Source organism: Mus musculus, chromosome 1, assembly GCF_000001635.26.
Source record: "Mus musculus strain C57BL/6J chromosome 1, GRCm38.p6 C57BL/6J".
NCBI classification, from domain to species: Eukaryota; Metazoa; Chordata; class Mammalia; order Rodentia; family Muridae; genus Mus; species Mus musculus.
Window position 1 is genome coordinate 187,324,573 of NC_000067.6, and position 11,859 is coordinate 187,336,431.

Genomic DNA, 11,859 nt, shown 5'->3' on the forward strand with positions numbered 1-11,859 from the left:
TGCAAGGTTCTGCATCTCTGCTTCAGGCTCCTGCGTCTCCCTTGGCTTCGCTCTGCTTCATATTCTGTGCTCTTTACACTGCTGAGCATGGCAGTATTGTCCTCTCCCAGCACGAGAAGCTGCTGTGCCTAACAAAGAACTGAAAAAGACAGTAGGTAAGATCTCCTTTAAACACACATTTAAAAAACTAACAGTTTCAGTCGCTCACTGTCTGCCTTTGAGAGGGCCCCATATGGTAGTGCAGGATGGCCTCAAACTCACAATGTTCCCTGTACCTTGGCATCTTTAATTTTGGGACTTGAGGCATGGAGCACCACCCCGGCTTCAGTCATTTCTCTAAAGAGATTTGTGCTCTGTTCTGTGAGCTGTCCTGTGTCCGTGCTCCTTGAGGTGCTGGCCTTGTGGGTTTCTTACCTTCCTTCAGTGCTTCAGGCATCCCTGTCCTGCTTACTGACAGTAGCGGTGCTCATCATAATGTGTCATCCTGTCATATCCCAGTGGCCACTAATAAAATGACAACAGGTCGCATTAGTACCTACTGTAAATTAAATTATAGATTCACTGATTGTCAATATTGTTGATGGTGTTCCTCTGATGTGCCTGTCAGTTTGTTGTTTCCTATAGTTTCTCAGAGCGCCATACCACACACAGATGTGTCCCAGCAGTGGGTGAGGAAGTGTTCCTCACAGCATCCCCCTCAAGTGCTCATATGACCAGTTTCCCTCTATGGTTGTAGCTCACTGTGCTCCAGTGTTCCTGCACTATGCTTCTCACTACTTGATTCTTCTCATTCACGGGGACATAGGACCTGGGTTTTCCTTTGCAACAGAGGGGTTACTTTGTCCTGGAGACAGTCACAAGTGTGCTGTGAGCTGTCCGCGCCCTCGGGCTAAGCTCCTGGGCGCAGCGGGCTCAGGCTGAGCATTGTGCTCCGATGCCTGGTGTGCTCTCCCTTCACTGGAGTTTTGTGTTCTGTTCCCTCTTGCACTGGCTCAGTGTTGTCTGTTTCCTGCCGTGAGTCTTCACCTTAGTTGTATCCTAGTCTTGTCTGATGTTTCATGAGGATCAGAGTTTTTGTGCCACTTAATTATTTTTACATATCTCAAAATCTTATAAGTAAAAACTCAAGAAAATGAAACTTTCAAAATAGTTGAATAAAAGCACATTTAAATGTTACTTTTAGAACTTCTTATCACTTTCAGATCTTACTAACAGACATGACGTTTGTTGAGACATGTGTCTGTTGAAGTGAAAACTAAATCCTTGAGCAGGGCACCCAGGGCTTTTGTTTTGCTGTTTTGAGACAGGATCTCTGCAAGTACCTGAATCTCTTTGGAGCTTAGAGCCACCTTGTTTCAGCCTCTAAAGTTTCTGTGCTCAGCCTATTTCAGAGTATGTAACTCTGGCCTGGGTACCTCCTTATCTGTGACCAGTGAGACAGAACATGTTCACAACGCTATCTGAAGCAGTGATAGCATTTATTGCTTGTGAATGGACAGCAAGACCTTAAAGAAGCAGCATTCATTTTGAGCTGATCCCCCAAGCTCAGGAAAGATGTCTGAGACAAATGGAGTCCCTGCCATTCCACACTGAGGGATCCTAAGAGGCAGTGAGGCAAGCTTACATTCCTCAAGGACATGGTTCAGTCGGGGCAACGTCTCGGAACATATCCTGTTTCCAGAGAATCGTTCAGCCAGCCTTTCCTCATAAGGATGTTTCTGCTCCCAGTCCCTTCCACAGTAATCTGCAAAGGGGAGGAACCTGTGTCAGGAAGGCCTGTGGAGAAATGCCCTCTGCGTTACCATCTTATAGTCAGCATTTCTGTGACGGATGTGTGTCTTTAAAAATCACTTGTCTTTTCCCACACCATCCATTATTTAAAGTTACAGTTAAGTATGTCCCTAATTCTGTAAAAATTTCTGAGTAGAATCAGAGAAAATCTTCAGCCTCACTCCTCCGGATCGAAAGCCACTTTCACAGGCATGCGGGGTGCCTGAGACTCTGTCCTGTGTCATCCTGGGTTGCTCTCTCTCCCAGAGCTTTACCCTGCTGTCTGGTGTCTTCTGCCATGAGAAGCCATGTACCAGCTTGAGAGCTTGTGGCAACTCGGCTTGGTTATTCCCTTTATATCAAGATGTTTGTTTCCCTTCGTTCCTGCAGACTTTTGTAATGGGACGGGATTTTCCCCTCTTCATTAGAAAGTTTAGGTTTTGGCATGTACTCATAACAAGCACCTAGAAAAAAAGTACCTAACACATTAACGTATTATTTGAAATCAACTAAAAATATTTTTTTTGCTGATAGTATTTAACTTCCACAATATCTTTTTACTTTATTCCTAACAGTACATGTTCACTTAGTTCTCATTGTATGATTTGATAACCTTACATATTCTGTGCTCTGATTTCTTACATGATGTATTCAAAATAAAATGGAGAGGGTGAGTCTTTGCTATCCTCTTACCCAGTTAGTAGATTAAAATATAAGTGTATTAAAAATAGAAGACGGTAGATTTCATCTGAGAAACTGTAGACCGCGCAATACGCTCCCATTTCCTACGCTGGCTCATGTCTGCCACCCCTCAAAGTAAGAAGAGCCTCCTGTCGGCACCAACTCGGCCACACTCCTTCTACTCGACGACGACTGTCACCGTGTTGCCACAGATGGGACAGAATTACAGCTGCTCTTTATTTGATCTTCTAAAGCTCCAAAGATGTTCAAGGATGCCATGTGCTCAGTCTTCCCATGCTGCTGTTTGTCCTTTGGAAAGGAAACCTAATTTGCAACAGATACAAAACTATTTGTCATTTTGCAGCTTTGCCAAAAATAAATGAAAGTATTAACGACTACAGCTCTAAGCAGCTGTTAATAAATGGGAGGAGGGCTGCTGGTGAGAGACTATGTGAGGATGTCGAACTGCGTGTGAGGGGTGTGTGTGTGCGTGTAATGTTGCCTTTCAAACAAACATCCACAAATGTTCTATATATCAGCAAAACCAACTGCCACTCTCCCTATGTCCAAAGAGACACAGCCATCCTCTTAGAATATTAGCATTTTAAACAGACCTGTCCTCGTCACACTGGAGTTGTCACTATTTAATGCTATATTTTTAAAACAAGTTATGCTAGTTAGCTAGTTGACATTTTATATGTCCAGAGAGTGACTTGGGACCACCTTTAAACACTGACTTTAAAATGTTATTGTCCTGTATAACCTTTCTTCCCAAATTGAAAACTAGGGGAAGACTGTATTTGTTGTAAACAGATTTGCTCAGCCCATCTGAGAAAAACCCTCTCGAAGTGATTTCCATTCATTCTTATGTGTGCATGACCAAACTCATGGAAAATAGTCACATGTTCACTTTAATTAGAATGTATGCATTCCATATTTGTTTAATTGGAATACATTTAATTATATATGTGTCCTAATTAAAAAGAGCATTTGAATAACTTCAAGGGCTAGAGATAGTTAGAGCAGAATAATTGGGAGCTTCCCACATACGCGACATAAAATGGCTTTTAAGGGGTTTAATTTTCCCATTCTACACTCTACGACCAAATTACTGTATTTTATAAAACCACACTGTGCGCAAATTGCCAGTGCTCGTGGCTCCTGTCCTTTGCATCCTGAAATTCTAACCTTCCTTGCCAAGATTTTAAATGAATGACTGGAGAGGGTTATTTTAAGTTATGATTATACCAAATAAATTAGCCAATTTGAATGTTGAACTGTTGTGTTTTGGTTGGATCTGAGGGACCCATAGAGAATGAGCAAGCTTACCAACTGGAACTATGTTTTGTGTCCTTGTGTAGTAAATAAAACTCTAAAAGTGCACTTCCTCTCAGTGTAGCTCTACTCACGTAGTAACCTTTTTCTCCCCCAGATGAACTAGATGTTTTCAGATGCCTAGACATGTGCACAGGCTCTGTCCCCGGGGATGCCTTTTGGATGTGGCTGTGGTCACTAACGATGGAAAATTGTTAGCATGTGTGAGCTGTTCCTGCGACCCTTAACTGAAAGAAATTTATGGTGTGAAGTCCATCTCCTTAAGGACAGGTGTCTGTTTCACAGTTGGCACTCTCCAAATTGGCCCAGTGATTAAGTGGCCACCGACACAGATCTAACCTTTAGCTCCCAGAGATGGGTCCCCTAGGAAATGATTAAGGTGCACCTGCAGAGTCGCATCACAAGGCTGTGTCACTCCTGCAGCCCGAGTTGTCACTTCATTACAGAGCACTTGGGGATGCTGATGCAGTGTGTTCCTATGCCAAAACACTTCCCAGACAAGCACCAGCCCTAATTCTTTAATGGCGAGTCGAGTCGCGGGGAATATGGCTGCTTGATAGTTTGTATCTTTCCTACTCCAGAATAAGCATAAGTCAACATGAAGGCCTGTGTCAGTTAACTGTCTGGAGAAGTTGAGCCTGTGGACAAGTTCATTCCAATATGCCCACCTACTACATTCATCTGCCACCTGGAAAATGCCTGCAGTTTGCAGTGCTGTCATGTGTGTGGAATCTAAATCGGACCAACTGGATCACAATAGAGCAGGAATTATCCAGTTCTAATTATAATTAGCAGTATAAAGTTTAATGCCCATGTATCTGTAATGAAAATATTTTACTTAATATATAAAAATTCAAATATTAAGCACTTGTCACTTGAAACATCTTTCAACTATTAGATAAATACAAAGTAAATGTAGAAGTAATATGAAACTTATTTACATAGTTGTTGGTTTGCTTTTTAATCAAAGTGTTTTATATCCAGTACTTTCTTTTCTTTCTCTTCCCTTTTCTCTCTGGGAATAAACACTTTTGTCATTCCACATTGATTTCATTTGTGTTCCAGGCTACAGATGGGAGTTTACCTTTCTTTATTTCATATATTAATGCTCAATTCCAACTCATGCCCAATTATATTACACTAAATTAACATAATTCAGCAGATGTTGATATTTAAATGTTTTCTGGCATTCCGATCTTGGCCAGCTGTAGCAGAGCTTGGGGAAAAGGCAAACATTTAGAGGGAAATGCTGAGCATATGCTTAAAGTACTAATTAGAAAGATGGAACGAAGCGATCCATTCTCCGTCCAAAGGACAGGAGACCTCAGATAAAGGTTTTCAAGGTTTTTTTAACAGCAGGCTGTAGTATAGGCTCCTAGACTAGAGGGCACAGGCAAGCCTCATGGATAGCTTAACTGAATTTCAAATTCAGTCCTTAAAAATTATGAACGATCTGCTTTACTGCGCCTGAAAGGGGCTATAGTGAGTCCATATTTGCAAACTTGTAAACGTGAGGACCAGAAGATAAAGTGGGGCTTGAGGGGTAAGTGATTTCAGTGTGTTACCGTGAAAAATGTTTATATGGAGGAATGCTAAGGAAAGCCGAAGCTCATATCTGCCAGTCAGCTAGCTCGGGCTCTCTTAGATAAGTATCAGTGTGTGCGAGGGCTAATGGATCAAACAGGAAGTGCACCTGGGAAGTACAAGTGGCCGGCACTCGAGAGCGTGTTCAACAGCTTTTGCCATCAGAAACATGTAAATCAAAACTTCCGTGGAATTCATTCCCTTGTCCTCCAATCAGAATGGCTGTCAGGAAGAAGACTGGTGGCAGGCAGCAAATGCTGGCTAGGAGGAGACACTAGTACATCGTCACCTGTACCTTAACAGTCACAGTAATTCATTAGCAAGTGTGCGTGCACATGCTAATCTCGTGTGTCTTCTCACCAACTGCAAATCCTATCTGCTAGACATGGACACCTTGACTATGCCACTTCTAATTTTCTTGGGCATTTCCATACATGTGTTTCACGAACGTTATATTCACCCCAGTACCTTTTGCTACTCTAACCCTTAAGCCTCTTGCTGGCTTCTCTACTCCTTCCAAATGATCTTGCTCCTACGTTCCTGTCTTTTTAAATATAGCTGTTCACACTCTGAGTGCTTGCGCTCTCTGGTGAGGTGGGGGGTCCTAGGTCTATTGTCCTGCATTTCTGTCATTTCTACTCTTCATTACCACCCCATTGTACTCACTCCTCCTCTGGATAGAGAGGCTGCTGCCATTGTCTGGCTTTGTGGATGACACTGCACACGTGTGTGTGTGTGTGTGTGTGTGTGTGTATGTGTGTGTGTATATGTGTGTGTGTATATGTGTGTGAGCGTGTGTGTATATGTGTGTATGCGTGTGTGTATATGTGTGTGTATGTGTGTGTATATGTGTGTGTATGTGTGTGAGTGTGTGTGTATATATGTGTGTGTATATGTGTGTGTGAGTGTGTGTGTATATGTGTGTGAGTGCATGTGTATATGTGTGTGTATGTGTGTATGTATATGTGTGAGTGTGTGTGTGTGTATATGTGTGTGAGTGTGTGTGTATATGTGTGTGAGTGCATGTGTATGTGTGTGTGTGTGTATATGTGTGAGTGTGTGTGTGTGTGTATGTGAGTGTGTGTATGTGTGTATGTATATGTGTGTGTGTGTATGTGTGTGTGTGTGTGAGTGTGTGAGTGTGTGTGTGTGTGTGTGTGTACATACATATACACACATCTCGTGGGGTGTGATGACTTGGATTTTTGTGTGTGTGTCCTCAGGGGTAGTATCATCCATGTTTAGTCTTTTGAGGAATTTATGCTGATTTCTGTTTCTGCCAGCATTTGCCTCATGTGTTTCTTCCTAACAGCCATTCTGATTGGAGCAAGCCAGGGCTCAGTGAAGATCCCGTTTGCATGTTTCTGATGGCTGCAGATGTTAAACGCATCTTCCCCAAATTGCCCACTTGCACTTGCCTGATGTTTAGGTCATCCGTCCATTGACTGATCAAATTATTTGGCAGCTTCTGACAAAGTCATAGTAACACCATCGTGTTGACTTTAACAGTAAAGTAGTTCATTAGCACGTGTGAATATACATCCCAGTCACACATTTCTCTGCTGATTTTATTCTTTAATGCCTTAAATTTCCTTACACTTAACGAATTTTCCTTCCATACATATCCTGTTTTTTAAAATTTGTTCTGTTGTTGAAAACATCAGATTGGACCCAAACTGACAAGGTTTTGGAAAGAGCTCAGTTATTTTTGTTTTCTGTCTTTTGGCACGAACTTGGTAATTAAAATCTGAATACACAGAACAGAAGGAATCCAGATGATGGTCATGTAAATAGCCCCGCCCCCTGGGAGGAGCCTCCATTAGGTGAGATCCTCTGTCCTCTTTGCCCTTGTAACTGGCATTTAGATCTAGTAAGACAATCTCCAGGTTCCCCTTCGTGGCATTCTGTTTGTCAAAGGGACACGTGTGTGCTGTCATTTATTAAGCTCTTTGTGTTTCTCACTGGAATGGTGACAGTTCTCCTGGTTTGGTTTGGTTTGGTTTGCCCATCTGGGCTTACTTCTTTGTGGTGTAGATAATGTAGAGAAGGCCTGATGAAGGCTTGGTGCTGGCCCTTCCTCCCAGTTTGCAGAGCAGAATTCGTTGTTTTAGACAGCGGTGTGTCTCTGTCCATCAGGTGTTATCCGAATGGTTGCCGAGTCGGCCCACTTGAGGCAGCGACTCCATTGACTCCAGTGCTCCTTTACCACAAGCTTTGGTTTCCATATGGAAACCATTTAGATTACCAGGGCATAGTTTTGAGTCGGGGTCTTTTCTGGAAACCAATTAGTATTTCTCTTTTCTTCTCTTTTCATTTGTTGCTGGTAGAAAGTGTGGTGCATACTGATAGTTCTAGCTCAAATTCAGAACATGGCGTCCTGTGGGCTTGCCTTTGTCTGTTTTTGAACAGCATTAAAGATATTCCATGTCAAGCCCGTGGAAGTATTGATTTTATAGGACATGCCAACTAGCAGTCTCAAAACCACACCACTGTTGTGCATGCCAGCCTTATGAGATTTGCTTTCTTATCCTCTCTCTTTTCCAGAGAAGGAAAGCCAGGTGCCAGAGTGTTGAGCATTGCCTAAGACAACAAAGAAGCAAAACTTGAACTTGGCTCCTTGGCTATTTGGACTTGCAATCCTAAACACTGTACACACTGGGATGGATGAATACAGAACTGACAAAATGTTTCCTCGCTTAAAAAAGAAATCCTCCTTTTTTTTTTTCTTAGATGGGGTCTTCTTGTGTGGGATCTTCTTGTGTAGTGCAGACTAAGACCCTGTATTCTCAGCCCCCGTAATGCTAAGCATATAGGCACGTGCCATCACACCGACTTCTCACAGCAGCTGAAAGCCTGAGTGTTGGTGGTGCGTTTGAATTGCCCTTGCTTTAAACTTAGCCCTGGGCAGTAGATCTTCTGGTTGTCCCCGTTACGTGTGAAGACACAGGGAAAGACTGAGCAGTGTCCCTAAGCCAGTGGAAGGTAGTTTATCAGAGCGTATTTCTAATTCCCGGGAAGTCAGTTATCTGAGCTGGGGATGCAGGTCTGTTGTAGACGACGCAAGCTTATAATGTGTGTGGCCCTGGGCTCAGTCCCCACCATTGTGTGTGTGTGTTGGGGGTGGGGGGTGGATGGTCATTGGCAGTTAACCTGCCTACTTCCCAAAACCTTACATCTTGTTTTTATGGAAACCTTCTTAGTCTTCTGCATTAATTAACATCTTGAAGACCATTAAAATTACTATGTGTGTCCAAAAACATGAAAACACAAAATTACAACTCTTTGGATAACTGATCATCTAACATGTAATATCTGAGATTTAAAAAAAAAAAAAAAAAAAAGACAGCTGTATATGTCTGCCAGAAGTAGTATATGCAGGACAAAAGAGAAAAAAAGATTTGTATTTGAAAATGGTTCTTGTAGCATGGTGTTTTTCTTCATGAGCACTGAAAATAACCAGAACCCCCCTCCCCCCCAGAGCTCGTGTCTCTAGCTGCATATGTATCAGAAGATGGCCTAGTTGGCCATCATTGGGAAGAGAGGCCCCTTGGTCTTGCAAACTTTATATGCCTCAGTACGGGGGAACGCCAGGGCCAAGAAGTGGGAGTGGGTGGGTAGGGGAGTCGGGGGGGGGGGTCTGGGGGACTTTTGGGATGGCATTGGAAATGTAAATGAAGAAAATACCTAATTAAAAAAATAAATTAAAAAAAAGAAAGAAAATAAGGCTTTTGAATACAGTGAGTAACAGACCTGGATTAGAGAAGTTATAAGGGAAATTGATTCAAATATTTCAGTGTTAAAACAAGTCGTAGGAGTAAACTGACGCTCTAGCTTTCTGAGTATCTCAAGGGCATTGAGTGAGAAGACTGAACGCCTTCTGTCCACAGCCCTACACTCAGGTGCAGGGTCACTCAGAAAAGGCAACACCGTGCATTAGGGTGCAGGTATGTAGTCTAACACTGCTGACCTGAACACACCACGGCATTACACCCCATAGCCTAAGACACTCACCACACTGTAAGGAAGGACCTAGAGTTAGTGAAGTTAGAGTCAATAAAAGTATAAATGGTATAGAAAACTCTTGTAAGCTGTGGGCATGACTAGTTAAATTTCATTCAATTGCTATTTTATAAGCATATGATATTATCAAGGATGCACTTGCTGAGGGAAATATTCTTCAATAAATCAGATGTGGTCCCCACTGCCTTTGTGGCATTTAGTCTGTGCTGAACATTAGCCCATGCCTTGATAGCCGTAGCTTAAACTAGAAGACCCCTCCCCCACCTTTTTTTTTTTTTTCTAAAGAATGAGCAATTTCTACAGCAGGAATCCAAAAGGCCATGTAAGACAGGTGGCAAGTCAGTTGATTCTAGTAGAGTTTCACTAGTAAGCAATTTACTCAAGGTTCGGTTAAGTGTGTTTTCACAGGGTAGTATGACTCAATAGCAAAGATCTGGTTACATTTTCACAAGTTCCCAACATTCTGTCTGTTATTCAGTGTGTCAGTATGTTTCCCTTTGCTCTTTTACATACTGGGCAAGTCCACTTCTGACAGCAACATGACTGTCATTTCTCTGTGTGGCCAGAGTCACTGGACAGGGCATAAAACCAAAGCGGTGCTCAGTCTGAAGCCAGGGTATCACAGCCCAGTCATGCAAGGAAATTAACAGAGTTGGCTTCAGAGAATGTGGCCGGTCTCGATCTGCACTTTGGTTAGCATCTAATAAAGGTTGAAGATTTGTTAGTTATTGAATGCATTCCAGTGAGTTGCAATCACCGTTGGAGAAACACTTCTTTAAGATTCCCGTTTCATTGCAATGTTGAGGGTACACTCTCCCAGAGGTTTGATTTCACCCCAGCAGCTTGCTAGGTTCCGAGAGTTAGACATGGCTGTCAGCCTGGAGTTATTTTCCATGGTCAACTGACAGATCCTTCTGATCTGAAAACAACTGGAGGCTGCCGTCTCTGCTAAGTGTAATGACAGACGTGCCACACTGTTGTAGATATAGAGGAAGGAATCTGCAGGGACATGGGCTCAAGAACACTTGAGAGAAGAGGAAAATGGCCCTCATGTCCCCGAGTGAACCGTGATCGAGAACCAGCTCTCCAAGTGAAGACAATTTGGGGAGTAAATAGACTGTTTCTGCACTAAAGCCTTGGTAAGCAACTAGAGAGGTTCTATAGGAACCAGACAGGTAGAGAGCGCATACTTGCATGGTAGTCCCTGTAGATGAAGGTAGCTCTTCCCTCCAAATGTGAGTGTGTTCATCTGCGACCTCAGGCCCTCCAGTGAATGCCGCCCTGCTACAGAAGCCACTCCCAGTGTTGCACAGCATAACGATGGGACAATTGTAAGACTGTTCTTCCAGACTGTGGATGCTACACACGAGGCGTGACACCATGCAGATACCTCTGGTTGTCACAGGTGTCCGTCACCAAGCCAGGCTTTTCATGATGTACAGAATACACCACAGCAGAAAGCATGACAGCCTATGGCATGGAATCTTGACCAAGAGAAAACCATGGTAGTGAGCTCACCTGAGAATGCCAGTAGATTTCAGACCCAAGGACTTGTAAGCCTTTAAGTCTGAGATAAAAATGGGTGTTTTGTTCTACTGTGCTGTTATACAGGTAAAGCAAACAGAACCGAATGCTAAAGAAGAAACAGTCTTTCCTGTTTACCAAGAAACAACAACTACAACAATATAATTGTTATTTTAAATGTCCTGTTTCTGAAGGAGCTAAGATGTGGGAAGAATCTCAGTGAGGTGGTAGTGCAAGGACAGCTGAGGCCTGTCGCTGCGGCCGGGCACCTACTTCAAGGCACTGAGCTAAAACAGGACATAGTCAAGGAGGCCTGGTGTGGGATGAGGCGGAATGGGAAACCAAGTGATAAAAGTGTGAGAGAGCAGGCATCAGAGCCAAGACTAACAATTCCAAATGGAGACTTGCTATCCGTGTCCTGGGAGAACCGCTACAGAAGAGGCTCAGTAGATCAAGGGCTTGCACACCATCGTGAGGACAAGAACTTGGACTCCTCGACACCCACATATAATCCAGGTCTATAATCCTAGCTCTTGGGAGGTGGAGACAGGAGATTCCTAAAGCAAGCTGCCTAGCCAGACCGAATGGGCAGCTCAGGTGAGCCTGATTTAGGGACACCAACCTCTGAACTATATGTGCAAGTACACATGGGAAGGGGAAGGGGTGGAGAGGACAACTGGGTGCTTTAAAAGAAAACACAGGGAAAAAGGGATTTGAGTCCTTGTCCTATTAAAATATTGCTTGAAAGTTCCTTACACTTGTGTGCATAGGAACCAGAGGAAGCAGGGCTGAGCCCACCCATCTGTTCAGTGTAATCTGCGGAGACATACTGACAGAGGGTAAGGGGGGAGGGCCGTGCGAATCTAGAGAGGGATGGTCACACGGGGTTGTGGTTCACAGCGCTGTCCGTCCCTCTGCCACCCGGGCACTCCTGCAGTGACACCG

General features: G+C 43.5%; 1 protein-coding gene across 11 annotated transcripts in view; it reads left to right on the forward strand.

Annotated features, from left to right (window-relative positions):
- Gpatch2 (G patch domain containing 2) overlaps window positions 1-11,859 on the forward strand; it is a 157,040-nt gene that overhangs the window by 109,967 nt on the left and 35,214 nt on the right. The window contains exon 9 of one of the 11 annotated variants that reach the window (XM_006497198.3): window positions 27-7,128. The exons of the other annotated variants lie outside the window; for them this stretch is intronic. Coding sequence (XP_006497261.1) covers window positions 27-132 — 106 coding nt within the window. The 3' untranslated portion in view covers window positions 133-7,128. Of the gene's footprint in view, window positions 1-26; window positions 7,129-11,859 lie in introns of those variants that run through there. 11 annotated transcript variants of the gene reach the window in all.